The 21,469-nt window shown below is 56.6% G+C and overlaps 2 protein-coding genes across 7 annotated transcripts in view; one reads left to right on the top strand and one right to left on the bottom strand.

The window, feature by feature from the left end:
• Nucleotides 1–6,293, bottom strand: part of VDR (vitamin D receptor) — a 45,606-nt gene extending 39,313 nt beyond the window's left edge. Inside the window, exons 1-3 of one of the 2 annotated variants that reach the window (XM_074565137.1) lie at nucleotides 6,269–6,293; nucleotides 4,995–5,091; nucleotides 1,722–1,803 (exon numbers count right to left, since the gene is read on the bottom strand). The gene's annotated coding sequence lies outside the window, so the exon portion shown is untranslated. The remainder of the gene's footprint in view (nucleotides 1–1,721; nucleotides 1,804–4,994; nucleotides 5,092–6,268) is intronic. The other variant, XM_074565138.1, reaches the window with a different exon arrangement.
• A 1,667-nt stretch (nucleotides 6,294–7,960) lies between these two features.
• Nucleotides 7,961–21,291, top strand: TMEM106C (transmembrane protein 106C). Of its 5 annotated transcripts, none has more exons than XM_074565016.1 (9): nucleotides 14,641–14,764; nucleotides 15,392–15,612; nucleotides 15,719–15,782; nucleotides 16,326–16,485; nucleotides 16,586–16,726; nucleotides 16,965–17,014; nucleotides 17,307–17,360; nucleotides 17,764–18,280; nucleotides 18,394–21,291. In XM_074565016.1, exons 2-8 carry the CDS (start codon nucleotides 15,420–15,422, stop codon nucleotides 17,903–17,905), a joined length of 804 nt encoding a protein of 267 aa, XP_074421117.1. In that variant the 5' UTR covers nucleotides 14,641–14,764; nucleotides 15,392–15,419; the 3' UTR covers nucleotides 17,906–18,280; nucleotides 18,394–21,291. The 5 variants fall into 5 exon arrangements, with proteins under 5 accessions (XP_074421115.1, XP_074421117.1, XP_074421114.1 ...); XM_074565015.1 differs by having other exon boundaries at nucleotides 14,744–14,782; XM_074565014.1 differs by lacking the exon at nucleotides 14,641–14,764 and adding an exon at nucleotides 7,961–8,166 and having other exon boundaries at nucleotides 17,764–21,291.
• The last annotated feature ends 178 nt before the right edge of the window (nucleotides 21,292–21,469 follow it).

The raw sequence follows: 21,469 nt of genomic DNA, 5'->3' as shown, positions 1-21,469 counted from the left end.
ATGACATTTTCTGCGCAGTGTCTGCGAGGAGAGGAGCGCTGAGCACTGCCCCTCACCTGCCAGAGGTGAAGCATCCCCCCTCCTGTGAGCAGATCCGCGCATTTATCCATGGATTCAGGCAGCCGCTGTCGTCGGTGCATTGCCCCAAATCCCACCTCATCGTTTTCCCTGCTAAGTTTGCGTCGCAAAGATCACACAGACATTTTTGTCACAACACGCTTCGCCAGTTTGAAATTCTGTCACCCGCATGTAGTAAAACAAAGAGAATAAAACATTTCTTGCAGTGCAGGAGCCCCGTGCACGCGCAGCGGTCCTGGTACAGACACCAGGTCTCCTACCCTGCCACGGTGAGCGATAGTTCGGATTTCGAGAGCATCGGGCAGCCCAACCACACCGGTTTGTGTGTCCTCTGCCAGTCACGCGCAGCATCAACGAGGAGGACAGTGTGGGAGGCCACCCAGGGCAGCAGCCAGAGCACAGAAAAACAGGTTTCTCCTCCTCTGTCCAACACTGACCAGACCACAGGATTACTCTAATGTCTGAGCACGAAGCAGGAACGCTCGGGGAAAAAAAAAAAAAAAACAAAACACACAAAAACAACAAAACAGTCACCTCTTCTTTGAGTGTGCCAGCGAGAGCACAACTGGAAACTCCAGTTATCAGGCACGGACAGGTACAAAACTGCCTGCACCCAGCTGCTGGGACAAACAGCTAGAGGAAAGCAACGTGGCAGGACTGCCGGGTTGAGAAGAGCTCTCCCCGCTTCGGGAAGAGTCCCCAGAAAGAGAGATTTAAGCTCAGTATCGGGAACTAGTCAGCACCATCCCCACGTCGAGCGTAAGCCAGGCCACGGAAATAAAATTTATCTTTACCCGGAGCAAACAGCACCGAGCGAAAAGAGTCTCCTGTCCAAGAGGGCACCAGGGCCTTGGGACGACGAAGATCGACGAGACACGAGTTCTTCTCAGCCCGGGTTTCCCCGGGCATCGCCCTCAAGCTCTACACGTGGCAGCCGGTACTCGCCACCCCTCCCGGGCCACAAAGGTGTGCTAACGCTCGCAGCTCTCATCAAGGACACTGCGTGTTCCGCAAAACTAAGCAAGTTTAAATATAGACCGTGCTTACATCTTATCTGCGTTCTGTTAAACGGGCGTATTTATGGCGCTGTGAGCGCTTATGTATAAGGAACCCTCCATGTCAGCACTATCCACGTCCCTGCAGGGGAGAGAAGTGAAGCCTTTGCAGACCCGAGGTGACACACAGCTCCCCAAGCCCTGTCCCTCGCCTGGCAGCAGGTGACAGACAGCACGGGACAGACAGCCCCGCGGGCAAGGGTCTGGTCACTCGTCCCCACCACCGATGGCCTCACCCATGGCACCAGCCGATGGTGGGAGGCTTCTTGCCCAAGCAAGTCGGAGGAGGGGGAGCACCGATAAAAGCGGGAGGTGTTGTGCGTTGGGAAATTCAGACAGCACCTACGCGAGCTGGGCACCCAGCCTGCCGCAGCCAGGACGGAAAGGCCCCGAGCAAACGGGAACGCAGGCTCCCGCTGCACAAACCCTTGGGAAAAGGCACAGACTTCCCAGGAGAGATTCAGAAAGGCTCCGTGGGTCAAGAACGCCCTTTCCAACCTAATTCACCTCATCCGGCCCACCGGCGCTTCCACCAAAGAACCTCTGGGAACTGCAAACACGCGCAGGACTTTTGGTTAAGTCACTCACCGGTGTCCCACTGACTGGGAAAAGTCACAGCTCAGAAGTCGCGTCAGCAGGTCCCGACGCCTTGGGCAGACAGCATGTATTCCTGGCAATGAGGAAACTACTTTTAGATATACAGATAAAGGTTCCAGGTATTGTTTTTCATCACTTTTACACCCCGTTTCCATTTATTAGTAGCCAAAAGTCACCTACATGTGAGGTTTACACTGGTACTGCCGTTAAATGCCACAGATAAGAAAACCCTACTCGAGTTGCAGCTGATTCAGCAGCAAACACCGAAAAGGAAGGGGGAAGCAGGGGAGGGTGGCACCGGTGACTGCCCTGTCACATCGGTCCTTCAGCCAAAGTCACGGCGAGGCCTCTTGACTGCAGGAGACCCATTCCCCAGCCGCGGCCTCTGCTTCGTCAGGTCACTGCCGAGAAGCTCCGTTTTGGAGCCTTTGAGAGTCTCTGACCTTCCTTATCTCCTCGGACTTTTGCTCCCCTTGTCCTTTGTTGTTCCTCACGCCCTGGTTTAAGCGTCCTTCCCTCTCCCAACCCCACCGGCACACGCTTGTCCTCGCGGGCTGCTGGGTCTTGTTCCAAAAAAAAAAAAAATATATATATATATAAATAAATGCACTTTTCATTTTTAGACTAGCTCATCTGGAAGGGCCCTACAACAAGCAGCTAGTCCAACTCCATTTTCACCCGGTCCTCCAGCTGTCCTCCTCCACAGCGGGTACAACGTCAGAGACACAATTTAACCCGAACTGCCCAAATCAGAGGGCCGCTTTCCCGCAATCGCTGCATTAACGCTCGGCCGTAAAAACAGAGATATTGACCCCGCCATTGAAGAAGAGGTTCCACTTGCATTTCTCTCATTCGGGGGCTGTATTTTAATCCCCCGCCCTCGCAAAACTGTTCTAAATCAACGCCACTGCCTCCTCCCCAGCACAGGGTGTTGCCAGATCGCAGGGGGCGCCCACGTGCACCGGGGTGGGCAACTATCGCTCCAGGGTGGGCAACGAAGAGAGTAACTGGGAAACTGGAGTTTCCAGTCACCTCTGGGTCTCCCGAAATACGCTCTCGTGGGGCAGGGGAGGGGGAGAAAACCATCAAGAGAAACCAGCCCTCCATGGGCTGTGAGCCCAGCAGCCGGCTGTCGCAACAACTTTCACCCCCGAAGTAAGTTTCGCCCCCCGCTCTTTCTGCCCGGGCGATGCACGCCGAGCGCGAGCCGTTCCGCGCCGGTTACGCAAACCCCGGGGCAGAGCTCCGCTCTGCTCCGCCGCCTCTTACTCAAGAGACACCACCGGGAGGTTACCCAAAGGGGGAACCACCCCCTCGGAGCTACGATTAGGAAAGAGTCGGTGGCAAGTAGAGACGCTTCAGGAGGATCCGGAGCAGCCGCCATCCAGATCACAGGTTCCGGCATCTCCGGAACCGTGACGATGACAGTTCTCCTCCCAGGGCTGCTGTATCCCCTCTGCCAGAGCTCATTGCTGCGGGATGGGACACTGCCCAGCACCCAGACACATCCCCACCAACGTGGTACCATTATTTAGATGCCACCTGCACTTACTCACTTGCAACCCGCATCATATTCAAATACAAAAAGGGCACCACGCAAAAAAAAAAAACAAAAAAAACCCCACTGCCCACAAGACAGTTCCAAAACAGGACACCCCGTACGCAGAAGTGGGATTTAATTCCTTCCACGTGACGGGGTTTTAGGAAAGTCCCTTGTAGCAGCGCCCGACGCCCACCCACAAAACAGCCCCTGCACCTACTGCGGCCGTGCACGTCCTTCCTCCGGCTGATTGCCCTCGTTTGTGGGTGTCGTTAGACCGAGGAGGTTCACGCCAGAGCCATCAGACCTTACCCTGCACCCCAGACGCGTGTCCCCTTCCTCTCGCAGCCGACGCGCTGCCAGGGGCTCACACTCCCTTGCACAAGTAGGGGAAGACGTGCCGCAGTTCGGCTGACAGCTTTCCCCCCCCGCACACACACACCGACCTCCGCGTGGGAGACACAGACCCATTTACAACCGCTTTTAACTCTGATTATTCCTCTCCCGGTGAGTTGACATTTCAGCATTTCCCCTTCACAAGCCACAGGAAGCTCGGGCCAGACTGACTTCGCTTTGGCTCAGCGACAGCGGGTTAAAAATTGTTCCTGAGTGCACCTCTAGCCACAGAGAGGGAGACAGCCGCTTCTCCAGTTAGCTATTAAATGGAAAAATAGGCTCGATTATCCAGTTATTTTGTCTTAAGTACACTGGGATGCAGGATACAAACATCTAGTGAAAAACTAACTGACCCGAGGCACATTCTTGCCTGATGAAAAACCTATTTTTGTGCTTCATGCCTTTGTTATTCAAAATCCCGTTGCGAGATCTTACACCTGATGTGTTTACAGACAAGCAGGATCTCGGGCAGACATCTGCCAACGCCTCCTGCACCTGACCGGCCTTCCTCGCTCCTCTTCCTCACTCCTCGGGGTCCGTGATGCCGGAGGGACGGCTGTCCAAGCTGTGCAATGCCAACACGTGGCTCCCAGAGCTCCCCAGCCTCAGCCAGGCACATTTTTTTGGCCCTACCTCCCAGTTAAACACGCTGTCATGGGGCCCACCCGAAAGCCATGCTGCAGCCGAGAGCTACCAACCTCATCTGATTTGACTCAGTTTTAACCGGCTGCTTTTGGAGAAGGAAGAAGAGGTTTTATTCAAATAAGTAATCACGGCCGTAGCTTCCTCCCCAAAAGCAGACAGGTTAAATATTCCTCCCTCGCCGCGCAGAGGCACGCGCGGCACTAACCCAAGGCAGCCCGGCTGGCTCTCGCTGCCCGGCAGACGCGGAGGAAGCACCGAGAGGGTCGGCAAACGGAGCAGGACGGCAAGCAGATGTCTGCCTGCCTGCCTGCCTTCAGGAGGAGACGCACGTTGCCCCGAGATCGCTGGTGCTCCTTTAACCAAGTCCTGGGAGGAAGATGAGTCACTGCCCAGCTCGTGTGGGAGGAGAGCACGCCACAAAACGCTGCGGAGCCAGGGCTGGCTTCTCGTGAAAACCAGTTTCTGAAGAAACTCTTACTGCCAAAGGCTCCAACCCCCAGGAAGGGGTAAAAAGAGGAAGGAGCAGCTCGCCCCAGAGAACAGGCACCTCTACTTGCCCTACGCCGGCCCCCCAGGTCCCTTTGGGTGCTCAGCCCTGGCCCCAGGGTGCCTTGCTTGGTCTGGGGAAAAATAATTCCCCCCCGGCTTTCCGCCTGTGAGAGCTGTGGGAAGATCCCCGGTACCTTCGTTTTCTTCACGCTGGGAACTCGCGGCTGAAAGATCCTGACAGTCACATCCGACACAGGCAACGGGATCGCTCGGAGACGGACCAAAAAGTCCCTGGGGAATTACAAACGAGCGCGCGATTACAGCCATGCTGGGGTCTCAGCCTGGCTTTTGAAGTCTCTCTCCCCCCCACACCCCCTGGCTTCAAAAAACCGTGGAGATTAAGTTTAAGATGCATTTTAAAGCTGATCATTAATCAGGCACTTGTCTGAATCCGAAACCAACCTGTTGATAAGGCACAGGCTGGAAACCCTAAAACACCAGTTAAGCACCCCAAAAGCACCCAGGTAATTCATCAGCTTCAGAGCCCCCCGGAAAGAGTTTGGGGACACAGGGAGGGGGGACAGGGATGAACTCCTGTGAGGGGGGATGGAGGGTGAAGCTCAGGAAGGGGCTCAGGGCTGCGGAGGGGAAAAGGGGGGTTCACACCAACGAGGGGTACGTGACTGGGACCAGCTTCCCCCCCCCTCACGCTGACCCCAGAAAAGGTGAAGGCGGCCAGAATTTTGGGGGGAAAGAAAGCACCCACCCCCCCAGTTACATTCCCCCCCCCCAGCTCTAAGCTGAACCCTCACTTCTGAGCCCAGTAAGGGGTGGTCAGACCCGAAACTGGACAGCACTGGGGGGACCCTGACATCCCCCAGATCAGGGGCTGCCCCAGAACTCACAGGGAGGGACTGAGACCTCTCCCCCCCCCAAAAAACCTAAGAGGACCCCAGTTTTGGCAGGGGAGGCCCTGAACAGCCCGGAGAGCCCCCAGGGACCCCCAACCTCAGGGGGACAAACGTACATAGGACCCCCAAACCAGAATGAGGAGCACAGGGAGCCCCACACCCACACGGGACCCCAAACCAGGGAGCAGACAGGGCCCCGGGGTGGGTGCCCCCAACACCCACGAGAGATCCCCAAAGCACCAGGGTGGGGGAGAGAGGGTACGATGCACCCCCGGTACCCTGCAGGACCCCTCAACTAGTGGTGAGTGACCCCATGCCCGCGCCCCTCCGGCCACGGAGGCACCAGTACCCCGACACATCCGCATGCCCCGGTCCGTGGGGGGCACCGGGGGCATTCCCCACAGCAACAGCCGCCCCCCACCCACACCCGGCGGGCACCACCCGCGCCCCAGCGACCACCAGAGCCACTGCCACCCCCGAGACCCGGCCCGGGGCGGGCACCGGGTGGGGGTTTCCCTCAGAAACACCATCCCCACGAGCCCCCGGTGCCCCGGTACCTGCGCTCCCGGCGCCGCTACCCCCTCCCTCCCCCACCGCCCCGGAGCCGCCTTTTGACGGGAACCGGCCGGCGCCGCGCCCGGCCCCTCGCGGAGACCACGCCCCCTCTGCCACACGCCCCGCCCCGCCTCGCCAATGCCAGCGCAGCACCGCCTCGGCACCGCCCCCTTGGGGGCGTGTCCACTCCGGCACCGCCTACCAGCGCCATATAAGGTCATGGCGGCGCGAATCCCCGCCCGCTGGGGGCGTAGCGAGGGCTGGCGGGAGATTGCACGTGGCCGCCTGCCGCTCCCCCGGCGCTGCCCGGCTCCGGGACCCCCGGCACCCCCCTTCCCAGCCCGGTCCCCCCGCTTCGGCCCAGCCCCTGCCCCTGCCGCCCCGCTCCCCTGGCCGGCGGGGAGCCCTCTGCCCTGCGGGTGTTCCGGTTTGAGGAGCCCGCGCCGATTTATTGTCGTTTAGACAATTATTCCATCCCCCCTGCCCTCTCCACGCGGGAAAGGGAATCGGGGAAAAAACAAGGAAACCCGAGGGTTGAAATATAAACGGGTGATCTGAAAGGTCCCTTCCAACCTAAACAATTCTATGATTCTATAAGGCTAAATAATTAACATTAATAACACTAAAGAATCAATATTGATACCAATATAAAATACGCAAGGACTATACCCAGCCCATTCCGTCAGCAGGACTCTGGGCGCTCCCCGCAGGGACAGCCAAGGTGGGACCCTGCGAGCGCTGCGGCCGCGGGAGGAAGGGAAGGGCTCGGGGCTCCGGCACCGGGGCGAGGAGTGCTCAGGATGGCAGCCAGCAAGGGGGGGAGAGAGAGAGAGGAGAGAACTCCTCAGCAAACTTTCTGATTTCTCTGGAATGTGCCGTCCGTGGGATGGAACAACCCCAGTGGGAGCTCGGGGCGAGTGCCCGGGTCTCGCTCCTCCTCCTCCCCGCACCTGGTGAGCTCAAAAATGCCGAGACCTTGAAACCCGCACCCCAGAGCTGGCTGTAAAGTAAATATTTTCACTAATTCAGACACCAGAGTCTTCTAAAAGCGCGGTTTTCCCAGGCATTAGAAGATAAAGTCCTGTGTCGCTCAACCCGGGGTATGGGGGCGTCAGGGATGCTGCTGGGGGCTTTTGGGGTGCTGCTGCTGGGCATTTTGCGGGGCACGACCCCTCCAGAAAGCCCAGTGGGCGCAGGCAGCTTGCCCGTTTCCTCCTGGCCTGTGGCCAGTCCCTTCCTGGGAGAGGGGAGACACCACCAGTGCAATAGTGCCCCCCCCAGCACTGCTGGGCAAACTGCTGCCCTGTCGCGGCCCTGAGCACCTTCGGGTGTCCCCACCTTGGCTCCCGTGTCTCCTGGAAGTCCAGGGGGTGCAGAGCCCCTTCCAGTCCCTCAAGGGGCTCCAGGAAAGCTGGGGAGGGACTCTGGAGCAGAGAGGGGAGCCATGGGACGAGGGGGAAGGGTTTTACACTGGAAGAGGGAGATTTAGGTGAGATCTGGGGAAGAACTTCTTGGCTGTGAGGGGGATGAGCCCCTGGCCCAGGTTGCCCAGAGAAGCTGTGGCTGCCCCATCCCTGGAGGGGTTCAAGGCCAGGTTGGCCGGGGCTCGGAGCAACCTGGGCTGGGGGAGGTGTCCCTGCCCAGGGAACTGGATGGTCTTCAAGGTCCCTTCCCACCCAAACCATTCTCTGATTCCACGTACAAGTCACGCGGGTGCGACGCTGAGCAGATCCAGCCCTGATTCCCTGCTGCAAGGTGGATAGAGGAGGGAAAAAGCAGCAGGAGAGCGGCTGGAAACCAGCTCTAAGCACCGCGGGTCACGGCAGAGGGAGCAAATTCAACGCCTTGTCGGCTGGAAGCCTCCCCCATTGCTCGGGCACAGAGCGGGCTGCGGGAAAAGGTGGGTTTGGCAGGAGAAGAGGTTTTTTTCTGGGGTCGAGGAGCACGTCGCACTGGTCCAGGCAAAGCGAGGTCGGTGAGGCATCCGCTACGCGAAGGCTCGGGGTGTATTTTAACATTTCAAGGGCTGCGGTGGTGGAAATCAGCGGCGCTGGGGCGGGTATGTGAATCCTTACCCCTGCAAAACCACCCCGGGCCCCGTCCGCAGCCCGCTCCCCGCCCTCCCGAAAAAGTTCCGCGCCACCAAATTGCCTCTAATGAGCTCCCATTTCTTCCCAGACGTTGTTTGCTCTCATCGGCCTCATTAAATCAATTTGCAAACGGTTAGCGAAGCGCTTTCCCCACGCAAAGTAGAGCTGTTGAACCCGGTGATCGCGGCGGAGGGGCGGCGGTTGCCGCCTGCCTCCCTCGGCTGCGTCAGGGGCTCATTTTCTGGGGGGAGTTTTGGGTTTAGGAGACCCTTAATAAACCCCGGGAACATCACGCGGGGGCTTTCTCGAAGCCTTTCTTGCGGCTTTAGAACCTGTTGCCGATGGCCACGTCCCGGTTTGTTTTTTTCAGGATGGAAAGGGAAAAACAACAATCTCCCGAGTTTTTCAGACCGGGGGGGTGGGTAACGCGCCCTGGCGACAGAGCAGAATCCCAGAATCCCCGAATCCCAGAATGGTGGGGGTTGGAAGAGATCTGTTAATAACGTTATGTTAATCATGGGGTGCTCCAGCCCCCTGAGCATCTCCATGGCCTCTTCTGGACCCACTCCGTCAGGTCCATGTCCTCCTGATGTCCTTAAATCCTACGGAATTGTGCACTTGGGCTGCAAAATCCCTCCGGATTGTTTAATCCTCACACCATTCACGGGGTGGCAACGGCAACCGGGAACTGGGACCATCGGCTGGCATCTTCCTGCTGGTCCAGCCTGGCAAAAGGGGTCCCTCAGCTCGGCCGGGGGTCGGTGGGGCTGGGGGAGGATGATGATGGTCCGACAGCCGGGGTGGGACGTTGGGAGGGAGGAATCGAAGCCACGAGCGCAGCCAAGTGGCGTCGCCTCCCCGGATAACCCCGACCGACAGACGGACAAGGGGAAAAAAGCACAAACGGGGCTGGAAACGGCTCGGCAGCCACCGGCTTGGCCCAAGGGGGGGTCCCGGGGGGCGGCCATTCCCCATCCCGCTCCTCCAGGAGCCGGGACCGATCCGTCTCTCCCGGGGGTGACTCAGGCGTTTGCTCCATCCCCGGTGAGCCGAGGTTTTTCTTGGGAAGCGGTTGTAAAATCCCCACCGGCATGGCCATGCACCATGAGGCTTGTTGTCACACACCCCCCCCCCGCCCCCCCCCCACTTTCTGCCTGTCCCCTGCTGGCTTTTTGGGGACAAAAGGGGTTTAAAAGGGGGGAAAAAAAGAGATTAAACCCCCCCGGATGCAACACGGCAAGAGGGGCTGAGGGGAGGCCGCTGGAGGGGTTTTGCACCACTCGCTTTGGGGGCCATGTCTTCCCCCACCCCCCCGGGGGAGGGGGGGGGGATTCTCTGTTGGCTAATATAGGGTTGAGCTTGCCCCACAGCCCATCCCTGGGGGGGGGGGGGGGGGTTCGCTGTGGGTCTCCCCCTCCCCGTCCCCTCTCAACTCCCCCTTTCCAGCGTCCATCCACGGCGGCGCCCGTCTCCGTGGGTCCATCCCGCTCCCAGCACCTTCCTCGGGGATGCACAGCCCACAATTAAGCAATTAGGCAATTAACACCGGGGCGGGGCAAAGGGAGCCGGGAAACCTCCCTCTCCCTGGCATTTTGCTCCTGGGAAGGAGAAAATAAATGATCCATAGAGTTTCCATCGGCGTCGCAGGGGAGAGCAGATCCGACGGGGCAGCGCGGGAGGCGTCTGCCTCCAGAACGCAAGAGGCCGGCGGAAATATTTAATTTTTACCTTAAACTTTCATTTTGATGGTTCGGGCGATTACGAGGGGAAGGAATTCAGTTTTCCATTCAGGCTCACACGTATATGGCGGCGGAAAAAAAAACAAAACAAACCCCACCAGCATTTGCTTTGAATTTATTAAATAAATGGTGACGCAAACGATGCGGTTTCGGTTGCTCCGGTCCCGGAGCCGTCGGGGATTGGAGCCGGGGGCGGGGGGGGGAGAAAAGGGTTGGTTGGACTTTTATTTTTTCCACAAAATCAAGAGGTTTAGAAACACTCAAGATGCTGCATCACGTCCCGGCCGGGTCGCAGGGCGCCGGGGGCGACGCCGGGCTCCACCGGCTGCTGCACCGGGGCCTTCGAGCCCTAAAATTGTAAAAAAAATAAGAAATAAACCCATGAGGAGGGTCGGGGAGGGGATAATGAAGGGGACGGAGCGAAGGCCGAGCGCCCCAGGGCGGTTCTGGGGGGAAAGTGGGGAGAATTGGGGGGTTTTGGGTAGTTTTTTCCCCATGGCGGGGGCGTCCCTGGGGTCAGGGGGAGGTTCCATACTGGGCTGGGGGCCCTCATACTGGTGGGAGTGGGTTCCATACTGGGAAAGGGGGTCCCATACTGGTGTGGGAAAGATCCAGACTGGGCCGGGGGCCCTCATACTGGTGTGGGAAAGCTCCGTATTGGGATGGGGGCTCTCATACTGGTGAGGGAAGGTTCCATACTGGGCCAGGGGCCCTCATACTGGTGTGGGAAAGCTCCATACTGGGCTGGAGGCCCTCACACTGGTGTGAGTGCGTTCCATACTGGGAAAGGTGGTCCCATACTGGTATGGAAAAGCTCCATACTGGTCTGGGGGCCCTTATACTGGTTTGGGAAAGCTCCATACTGGGATGGGGGCCCTCAAACTGGTGTAGAAAAGCTCCATACTGGGACTGGGATCCTCATACTGGTGTGGGAAAGATCCATACTGGGCCGGGGGCCCTCATACTGGTGTGGGAAGGTTCCATACTGGGCCAGGGGCCCTCATACTGGTGTGGGAAAGCTCCATACTGGGCTGGAGGCCCTCACACTGGTGTGAGTGCGTTCCATATTGGGAAAGGTGGTCCCATACTGGTATGGAAAAACTCCATACTGGTCTGGGGGCCCTTATACTGGTTTGGGAAAGCTCCATACTGGGCTGGGGGCCCTCAAACTGGTGTAGGAAAGCTCCATACTGGGACTGGGATCCTCATACTGGTGTGGGAAAGATCCATACTGGGCCGGGGGCCCTCATACTGGTGTGAGAAAGCTCCATACTGGGAGGGGGCCCTCATACTGGTGGGGGAAAGCTCCATATTGGGATGGGTGCCCTCATACTGGTGTGGGAAAGCTCCATACTGGGAGGGGGCCCTAATACTGGTGTGGGAAAGCTCCGTATTGGGATGGGTGCCCTCATACCGGTGTGTGAAGGTTCCATACTGGGCCAGGGGCCCTCATACTGGTGTGAGTGTGTTCCATACTGGGAAAGGTGATCCCATACTGGTGTGGAAAAGCTCCATACTGGTCTGGGGGCCACCATACTGGTTTGGGAAAGCTCCACACTGGGATGGGGGCCCTCATACTGGTGTGAGTGCGTTCCATACTGGGAAAGGTGGTTCCATACTGGTATGGAAAAGCTCCATACTGGTCTGGGGGCCCTCATACTGGTGTGAGAAAGCTCCATACTGGGATGGAGGCCCTCAAACTGGTGTAGGAAAGCTCCATACTGGGACTGGGATCCTCATACTGGTGTGGGAAAGATCCATACTGGGCCGGGGGCCCTCATACTGGTGTGAGAAAGCTCCATACTGGGAGGGGGCCCTAATACTGGTGTGGGAAAGCTCCATATTGGGATGGGTGCCCTCATACTGGTGTGGGAAAGCTCCATATTGGGATGGGGGCTCTCATACTGGTGTGGGAAAGCTCCATATTGGGATGGGGGCTCTCATACTGGTGTGGGAAGGATCCATACTGGGAGGGGGCCCTAATACTGGTGTGGGAAAGCTCCGTATTGGGATGGGTGCCCTCATACTGGTGTGTGAAGGTTCCATACTGGGCCAGGGGCCCTCATACTGGTGTGAGAAAGCTCCATATTGGGATGGGGACTCTCATACTGGTGTGGGAAAGCTCCAATACTGCGACAGGGGCCCTCATACTGGTGTGAGTGTGTTCCATACTGGGAAAGGTGATCCCATACTGGTGTGGAAAAGCTCCATACTGGTCTGGGGGCCACCATACTGGTTTGGGAAAGCTCCATACTGGGATGGGGGCCCTCATACTGGTGTGAGTGCGTTCCATACTGGGAAAGGTGGTCCCATACTGGTATGGAGAAGCTCCATACTGGTCTGGGGACCCTTATACTGGTTTGGGAAAGCTCCATACTGGGATGGAGGCCCTCATACTGGTTTGGAAAAGCTCCATACTGGGATGGAGGCCCTCATACTGGTGTGAGAAAGCTTCATACTGGGACTGGGATCCTCATACTGGTGTGGGAAAGCTCCATACTGGGCCGGGGGCCCTCATACTGGTGTGGGAAAGCTCCATATTGGGATGGGGGCTCTCATACTGGTGTGTGAAGGTTCCATACTGGGCCAGGGGCCCTCATACTGGTGTGGGAAAGCTCCATACTGGGAGGGGGCCCTAATACTGGTGTAGGAAAGCTCCAATACTGCGACAGGGGCCCTCATACTGGTGTGAGTGTGTTCCATACTGGGAAAGGTGATCCCATACTGGTGTGGAAAAGCTCCATACTGGTCTGGGGGCCCTCATACTGTTTGGGAAAGCTCCATACTGGGATGGAGGCCCTCATACTGGTATGGAAAAGCTCCATACTGGGATGGGTGCCCTCATACTGGTATGGAAAAGCTCCATACTGGGATGGGGGCCCTCATACTGGTGTGAGTGCGTTCCATACTGGGAAAGGTGGTTCCATACTGGTATGGAGAAGCTCCATACCGGTCTGGGGGCCCTTGTACTGGTTTGGGAAAGATCCATACTGGGATGGAGGCCCTCAAACTGGTGTGGGAAAGCTCCATACTGGGATGGGGGCCCTCACACTGGTGGCGGGGGGTCCATACTGGGTCAGATGCCCCCATACTGGTGTTGGGGAAAGCTCCATACTGGGACAGGGGCCCTCATACTGGTAGGGGAAGGTTCCATACTGGGTCTGGAGCCTCCATACTGGTGCGTGTGTGGGACCACACTGGGACGTAGGCCCTCATACTGGTGTGTGAAGGTCACATAGTGGTGTAGGGGGGGCTATACTGGGTCGGGAGCCCCCATACTCGTGGGGGGAAGGTTCCATACTGGGAAAGGGGGCCCTCATACTGGTGTGGGTGGATCCCATACTGGGTCAGGTACCCTCATACTGGTGTGGGGGGGGTCCATACTGTGTCAGGAGCCTCCATACTGGTGTGGGGGTGGTTCATACTGGGACAGAGGCCCCCATACTGGTGTGTGAAGATCCCATACTGGGTCGGGAGCCCCCATACTGGTGTAGGGGGGTCCCATACTGGGTCGGGACCCCCCGTACTGGTGTGGGGGGGTGGTCCATACTGGTCAGAGGCACTCATACTGGTGTGTGAAGGTTGCATAATGGGACAAGGGGCCCCCATACTGGTGTGGGGGCGGTCCATACTGGGTCGGGAGCCCCCATACTGGTGTGTGAAGGTCCCATACTGGGTCGGGAGCCTCCATACTGATGGGGGAAAGTTCCATAATGGGACAAGGGCCCCCCATACTGGTGCGGGAGGGTCCCATACTGGGTCGGGAGCCCCCATACTGGTGGTGGGGTGTTCGTACTGTGTCAGGTGCCCCCATACTGGTGCGGGAGGGTCCCATACTGGGTCGGGACCCCCCGTACTGGTGTGGGGGGGTGGTCCATACTGGGTCAGAGGCACTCATACTGGTGTGTGAAGGTTCCATAATGGGACAAGGGGCCCCCATACTGGTGTGGGGGCGGTCCATACTGGGTCGGGAGCCCCCATACTGGTGTGTGAAGGTCCCATACTGGGTCGGGAGCCCCCATACTGGTGGTGGGGTGTTCGTACTGTGTCAGGTGCCCCCATACTGGTGTGGGGTGGTCCATACTGGGTCGGGAGCCCCCGTACTGGTGGGGGAAGGTTCCAAAATGGGTCAGGATCCCCCACACTGGTGCCGGTCGGTCCGTACTGGTCCCCCAGACCCCCCCAATGGCTCCCCCCCCCTCGCGCACGCGCGCCCCACCCCCGCGCCCCGCCCCGCGCTTTGCGCACGCGCGGGAAGGGAGGGGCGCTCCCCGCAGTGCGCGTGCGCGCGGGGACACGCCCACCCCCGCCTCGCCCCGCCCCCGCCCCGCCCTCCGGGACCCCCCGCGAGGCGGCGGCGCATGCGCAGCTCCGACCACACCCCTCAGCCACACCCAAAGGGCGGGGCCGCGTGCGGCGCCCCGCTGGGACGCGGCGCGTGCGCGCTGAGGGTGGGCGCGCCCGGGCGGGGCCCCCAAAGCCCCGCCCACTCCCCCGCCTCGCGAGCGACGCACTGGGCGGGGCGTCAGCGAGGGGGCGGGGTTACGCAGAGCTCGCCCCTGCGTGCCGCCCTGCGCGCTGCGCGCGTGCGCGGGGCGGGGCCAGGGCTGGGCCCCGCCCAGCGCCGCCAGGCGGCGTTGTCATAGCGACGGCGGCTGCGCGGGAGGAGGCGAGTCCGCGGCGGCGGGTCTGAGGGGATGCGCTGGGCCGGGGGGGGCGCTTTGGGGGTGTCCCCTGGTTGGGGAGGGGTTTATGAGGGGGTGTGCCTCGTGGGGACAGCTGCCTGTGGGGAACGTTCCCTTTTTGGGTGGTTCTGAGGGTCTTTAGGGGGTGGAGTGGGGTGTGTTTGGGGGGGCAGGTAGGCCCCTGAGGGGTTGTCTCTTTTTTGGGGGGTGGTGGGGTGTTTAAAGGTGTATGGCTGGCTGTGGAGGAGGGGTATATCTCCCCTTTAGGGGTTCTGCGGGGTGTAGGTCTGTCTCTGTGGAGGTTGTTGGGTTCTTGGGGGGGTGTCTCTGTTTTGAGGGGCTGTGTGGAAATGAGCCTCCCTGTGGGGGGCCTCTCCTTGTAGGGTGCCAGGGAAGTAGTCCCTGGGGGGGGGGAGCGGGGGGATGGGCTGCTGTGGTGGGTGTTGAGCCCCCCGGGGGGGTGTCTCTGTTTGAGGATGTTTCTCTGGGGGTGTTGGGGATGGGTCTCCAGGGGGAGGGTTGTTCCTTATCATTTGGGGTTTCCTTGTTGGCCAGAAGCAGGTGGAAATCCCATTTAATGACCAGGGCTGCTCTTGCTGCCCCTCTCATAGGTTATCCAGCTTTTCTACAGCAGCTGCAATGGGTTCTGTGCTTTCCCTCTCTGCTAATGACGCTGCCTCCAGGCAGAGGACGAAGGCTGAGGATGACGATGATGACTTACTCGATAGCCGAGGCCGTGTAGAAGACATTGCCAAGTTTCCATATGTTGAATTCACAGGTCAGGACAGCATCACCTGTCCCACTTGCCAAGGCACTGGCTGCATTCCCACAGGTGACTGCTCCTCTCGGGTGTAAATACAGAAAGAAAACATTGATTATCTCCGTAAGTGACCTTGCAAATGTATAGAATTGGTTAACGTGTTCCTTTTGCTTTCCAGAGCAGGTAAATGAGTTGGTGGCTCTGATACCCTACAGCGACCAACGGCTTCGTCCACAGAGAACGTAAGTGTAGTAAGAGACTAATTGTATTTTGTGAAGAGCAAACAGGGCTCTCTTGTCGCTTGCTGCCACAAGTAACCGCTTCAGCCGGTCTGCAGCCTCCCCTTCATCTAGCGGTTTGTTTTCATCCGAGTATGCCAACAAATACATTGAGAGTGTAACTTTTAAATACTTCCTGTGAAATCCCACTGTGGGGTGAACCTCGAAACAATGATCCTACTCACACGCTTCATCCCTGCACCCTTTACTGAAGCTTTTAGAAAGAAACTGCTTTACCAACAGCAAAAACACCAGATTGTGAAAAACATTATGGGGGGCAAAAAAGATTCTTTGGTTACTCGTTACCAAAAAACACACTTCTTAAAGGGCGAGGGTTTTGAGCAACTTCACATGTCGAAACTGTTAGAACGGCACTTCTGTGTCCCTTCCAGGGAAGAACAAACACGAGTTGTTTGCTGACTAGGTTGGGTTTTGGATACGAGGTCTCTTGGGGCCGCAGATGCTGCGTTAGGGCGAAGGAGGTGACCCCTTCCCTGCTTCTTCCAGGAAACTGTACGTCCTGCTGTCGGTGCTGCTCTGCCTGCTGGTGTCGGGGCTGGTGGTTTTCTTCCTCTTCCCCCACTCCGTCCTGGTGGACGATGACGGTATTAAAGTGGTTCGGGTTTGGTTCGACAAGAAGAACTCCGTTGTCATTCTTGCCATCACGGTAAAATTTTTTGTGCCTCCGTGTTCCTGAGGGAGTAAATTCTATGCTGAGCTGCCAGGAAGGTCGCTGCTACTCCTGTCTCCTCCTTCTCTCCATCCAGGCCACCCTACGGATCAAGAACTCCAACTTCTACTCCGTGACAGTGACCAGCCTGACCAGTCAGGTGCAGTACATGAACACTGTGGTGGGGACCCAGCAGATCACCAACGTCTCCAGCATCCAGCCGCTGAGTGACAAACTGGTATTTGTCTTTCGTTGCACTTAGGATATAAGCCTCACCGAATCTGGTATGAAACCAGTGTGCGACGGCAAGTTAACTTGATGATGATCTACCTATACCTTAAAGCTTTGCTTGGCAAAATGGCTAGAGTAGCCTGTGCTGTACGCGCAGCAGCTGAAAGGCAACAGAAGGTGGGAAGGGCTCCGAAAGGAGTGCATTTATGCTGCATGCGAATGTATTTTTCTTTTATCTTTTCCAGGTGAATTTCACTGTGAAGGCGGAGCTGGGTGGGCCTTTCTCCTACATGTAGTAAGGATTTACTGTTCTTTGTATATAGCTGGGGAAAGGGCAGGTTTAAGCTGCTTTAATTAGAATTTGCTCTGGAAATGACTTGTGTTCTGCTAACTTCCTGGAAAGTAACCCTTTCCTAGAAATGACTTGAAAGGCCGCTTTGTCGGAATGTCGTGACGTGGTTTTTGGACCGGGTCCCGAGTTGAGTTAGCACCAGAGGGAAAATATCATCAGAAGATACCAAGAAACACAAGTGTCTCTGCATCCCTAAGCCCGTGCTGACCTATTTCTTTGTTTTGGTCTCTTCCAGTTTGTTTTGCACGTTTCCCAAGGTGAAGGTCCATAACATCGTCATCTTCATGAGGTAGGTGGTTCTCTGCTCGCCTCCTGACTCAAAAGGGAATCGCTGCCACAGCAGATCTAGGGTACACGAAGAAAGTCCCGCTTGGCAAGCACCCCAGCCTGCTTCACTCTGTCAGCTTTTAATCCCAGCCGGTTGACACAGTGGGGTGAAATGTAAGAGGGAGAGGAGAAGACACCAGACTGCTCCAGGCTGAGCTTTCCTGTTGGGGAGGGGGGAAGCTTGGCACATCCCTGCCCGCTGCAGTCAGCGACCCTGAGCAACACCCTGCGAAGTTCTGCAGCTTTCGAGGGGGAGGAGGAGTTGGGTGATGAGTGTTAAACCTGCTGGGTTTTTTATTTTGATAGAAGGCTTGCTGTCGCTGGTCCTGTCCCCCCTAAACTGCTCTCCCCCCCGCCCTTCCCAGGACATCGGTGAAGCTCTCGTACATCGGCCACATGACGCAGAGCACTTTGGAGACGTACCACTACGTGGATTGCAGTTCCAACTCCACGGCTGCCCAGGACCCGCTGCCTCTGCTGTCCCCCAGAGCCCAGAGCGAGCCCTGAGGGCGCAGCCGACCCTTTCGGTTGCGCAGATGGATTCCTAGAAGGGACCGGGAACTTTCCAATGGAAGCGGAGGGAGCACGAGTGACTTTGGTGGGAGATATTTGGAAGCTTCTGGGTCCCTTTCGCGCTCTTCCATGTGCAGCTGGGCTGCGCTGCTGTCCACAAAACCTGCTGGGGGTGTTGTTCATGGGCGAGCACCCCGGTCCCCTCCCAAGTCGGAGTCCTGCTGCATCCCCCTTCCTCTTCGCTTCCAAAGAACGAGTTTTTTGGTAGGGAAACCGGACTCTCGAGCTTTGAGGTCAGAAGATCCCAAAGATTTAAAGTTGCCTTTTGCAGCTGTTTTGAAGCTTAGCACCGTGTTGGGTCCTTTCAGGGTAAACTAATTAGTTCCGTGCAATTAATTGATTCCACTTTTTTTGCTCAGTGGCGGCGCGTCACTGGCTTGTTTCAAAGCAGGGCTTGATTAAAAAGGGATAATTCTTTTAAGGGACGCACAGATAAGGCTTCCACCTCTGAAACCTGCGCTAGAAGGAGGCAAAGGGAATCGAAACCTTCGAGACACGCTTCCTCTGCTGAGCAGATTCTGTTTGTTGGCAGCTGAGGCCACCTACAGCAAACGACACCACAACGCCGCAGCCTTCACGAAGACGGTGCTGCTGGGGACACGCGAAGGCTCTGTGCAAACTGGACCTTCCTCTTCCTCCGCATGCGGCTCCCAACCTTTCTCTCTTCCAGCTGCGGGGTCTCTGGGGTGTGAAACCGGGGACCTCGTAGCTCGGTGTTGCTTTGTACTTGCGCCCGCTGCAAACGCGTGGATTTAAACAGGTTTTTTGTGGGAGTTTGGTGTTTCGAAGGCTTCCCTCCCAGGAGCCGCCCGTTCCCGACGGACGGTATCAGCTGCGTTCTTTAAAGCAAATAAATGTGAAAGCTCAGCCAGCCCACCCGCCGCAGTTCTCGCTGCGGACTTGTGCTTTTTGCAGCTTGGAGGATTTCATTTGTAGGTTTTTTTTTTCTTTTTTTCTGGAACTTGATCGCTCCAGCTGCCCTCCTTTCCTCCTTGCCCTGGCTGCCTGGCGTGTGAGAGTGTGTGTGTGTGTGTGGAAACAAAGCACAGGTAAAGGCTGCAGGGGAAAAAACAAATCGGGGGGGGGTGGGTTTCAATGAAGGATACTCTATTTTGTGCGAGTGTGAAATAAAAATGCACCTTGCTTTTTTTTTTTATTTTATTTTTTTAAGAGGCGGCACTTCCGCTTAGCGGGGGCTTCTAGAACCGAGTTCTACTTATTAAAGGCGAGTTGTGCGGCACTGTGGCCTGCCCTTTGTTTGAAGAAAAGCTCCTGTAGAAATCAAACTTCGTGCTGGAGTTAGCGCCCTGCGTTGTGAGGGGGGGGTCCGTGTCGTACCTGAGCTCTCGCTGATGGTTTTTGGGGAATGGGGGCCAAAAACCTCAGCTGGGGAGCAGCGAAGCACCTCCCAGCGTGACCTCTGGGACCAGTCACCGGAGTGACCCTGCGTCGGCGGCTGTCACCCCGCGCAGTCCCTGGTCATCTCCATCACGAGCTTCTCAACCGCTTTCGTAACCCCCGCTCCGATTTTGGATGAGTTGAACTTTCTTTTCTGTGTGTTTTTTTTTTTTTTTTTTAAGGAAGGCGAGGAAATCACGAGCTTTGCTCTTTATCCGTCTCGTTTCCTGGCGCTGGTTTCCCCTTGCGGGGTGACCCTGCTCCCCGACATTGCCTTTCCCACCTGTGTCTCCGGCTCCTCAGGACCAGATCCTACGAGCGGGGTTGATTTTTTTTTTTATTTTTTTTTTTTTTTTTAATTTTGGGGCGTGGGGGAAGCTCGTCGAGTGGCTGAACAGAGCGTTTTACCCCAAATGAGTTGTGCGGCAGCGGTGAGCCGGAGCTCTCATAAGGAGGGGGTGCCCTGCGGGTCATGTGGCAAAGCACTTGGCCTTTTAAAGGGTGTTTTATTTTGAAAATCCTTCCTAATCCTCCAATCCTTTCTAATGAATTTCTTCTGCCAATGTTGTGGGGTTTTGTTGTGGGTTTTGTTTTTTTTTTTTTTTAAAGATCCCAGCCCGGGCTGCCTCAGGTGCTTCAGCAGGAGCCGCCGCTGCTGCGTCGCCAGCTGTGAGTGCTTAAAATCCAGACGAGGTCCCCAAAGTAGCTTTTTTTTTTTTTTTTTTAAAGGTTGGTTTTTCTTTTTAATCCTTTCAAGTCGTAATTTCCCTTAATGAAAAGCTGCAGTGCCCGTGCTAGCAGGGGATGCGAAAAAGCTGAGGTTTTAACCAAAACGCTGTCGCAAAACTCGTGAACTTCCCCGTCGACAGCTGCCTGGGGCGTCCTGCACGTAAAGCTCAGGCCTGTTGGTGACTCCTGGGGGGGGTCGGTGGGCCACTTTGCTTTAAGATAGTTTAAAAAAAAAAAAAAATAATAATCAACTACTGAGGCTTTTCCCCTAATTAGCCAGCCTGTTTATGAGAAGAATATGTAAGTGTTTTCTGAAGCCGGAAAGGCGCAGCCGCTTCGCGAGACACCGGCGTGCGCCCGCGATGGCTGCGAACCCTCCCGCCTTCGGTATTGCAAGATGTAGCCTGAAATTGTACGTTTTCAACGTGTATTTTTACATAAATACCGCGGGGAGAAGGGTTAGAGGGCACCCACCCCCCTGGGCCCAGCCGTGGCCATACTGACTTGCCCGAGGATTGGTCCCAGCGTCCCCCTCCCCACTGGTTTTACTGGTTTCTTTTAACTGGTGACCCGAGCGCTTGCTTCCAGTCGCCCCTGTTCTATTTAGGGGTGCGATGGGAAAAGAAACCTCGTGCCGTGGTGTTGGCTCCTGGTCTTTCAAGATTTTTTTTTTCGCTTAAAATGCTTTTCCCCTTCCTCCCCCTCGCCTTTTTTGTTTTTTTTTTTTTTTGATTTTTGGGGGATTTACTTACTTACTGCAGGGGGGTTGGACTAGATGACCTTTAAAGGCCCCTTCCGACCCAACAGATTCGATGATTTATCTGTTTCGGTGGGTGTTTCCCCCCCCCCCCACCCCCTTCGTGCGAGGTAGCCTCAACCCGGAAAAGTCGGAAGTTTGACCCAAAACCTTCCTCTATGGCTGAGAAAGGGGGGGAGAAAGGAGCCGGAGCGCAAGCGAACGCCGAGAAGAACGAAGCCCACATCGACTTGTACTTTCCACCAAAAGTTTTTTTTTTTTGTTTTTTTGTTGTTTTTTTTATATCAACTGATGTTAAAAAATACAGACTTGTTTTACAAGAATAGCACCATTATTTTGGGGTTTTTTTGTGGTTTTTTTGTTCGGTTGGTTTTTTTTTTTTTTTTTTTTTTGGTACCGTATTATACATTAGCGCTCCTGCGGGTGATACACAGGGGGAGGGACGGGGTGGGGGGGGGGGGGGGCGGGAGGGGATTCGTGATACCTGGATTTGCGAGATCCCTTTTGCGGGGAAGGGCCATCGTACCTGCCAGTTAAATTCCCACCTCCACCCGACCTAAAAAATAGGTCTTACAGGAAGAGAATAAATAAATAAGACCGTGGTTTGGGTTGGT

The sequence above is a fragment of the Larus michahellis genome, chromosome 22 (genome assembly GCF_964199755.1).
Source record: "Larus michahellis chromosome 22, bLarMic1.1, whole genome shotgun sequence".
NCBI lineage: Eukaryota > Metazoa > Chordata > Aves > Charadriiformes > Laridae > Larus > Larus michahellis.
Note: the sequence above shows the minus strand (reverse complement) of the source record. Positions and strands in the feature narration are given on the sequence as shown.

Bases quoted from the DNA above. Each gene is read 5' to 3' on its own strand.
- TMEM106C (XM_074565014.1), top strand. From the start codon at position 15,420: ATGGGTTCTGTGCTTTCCCTCTCTGCTAATGACGCTGCCTCCAGGCAG. The intron at 15,613-15,718 runs GTGACTGCTCCT...TTTGCTTTCCAG, and splicing joins CACTGGCTGCATTCCCACAG to AGCAGGTAAATGAGTTGGTG. The intron at 15,783-16,325 runs GTAAGTGTAGTA...TGCTTCTTCCAG, and splicing joins CGGCTTCGTCCACAGAGAAC to GAAACTGTACGTCCTGCTGT.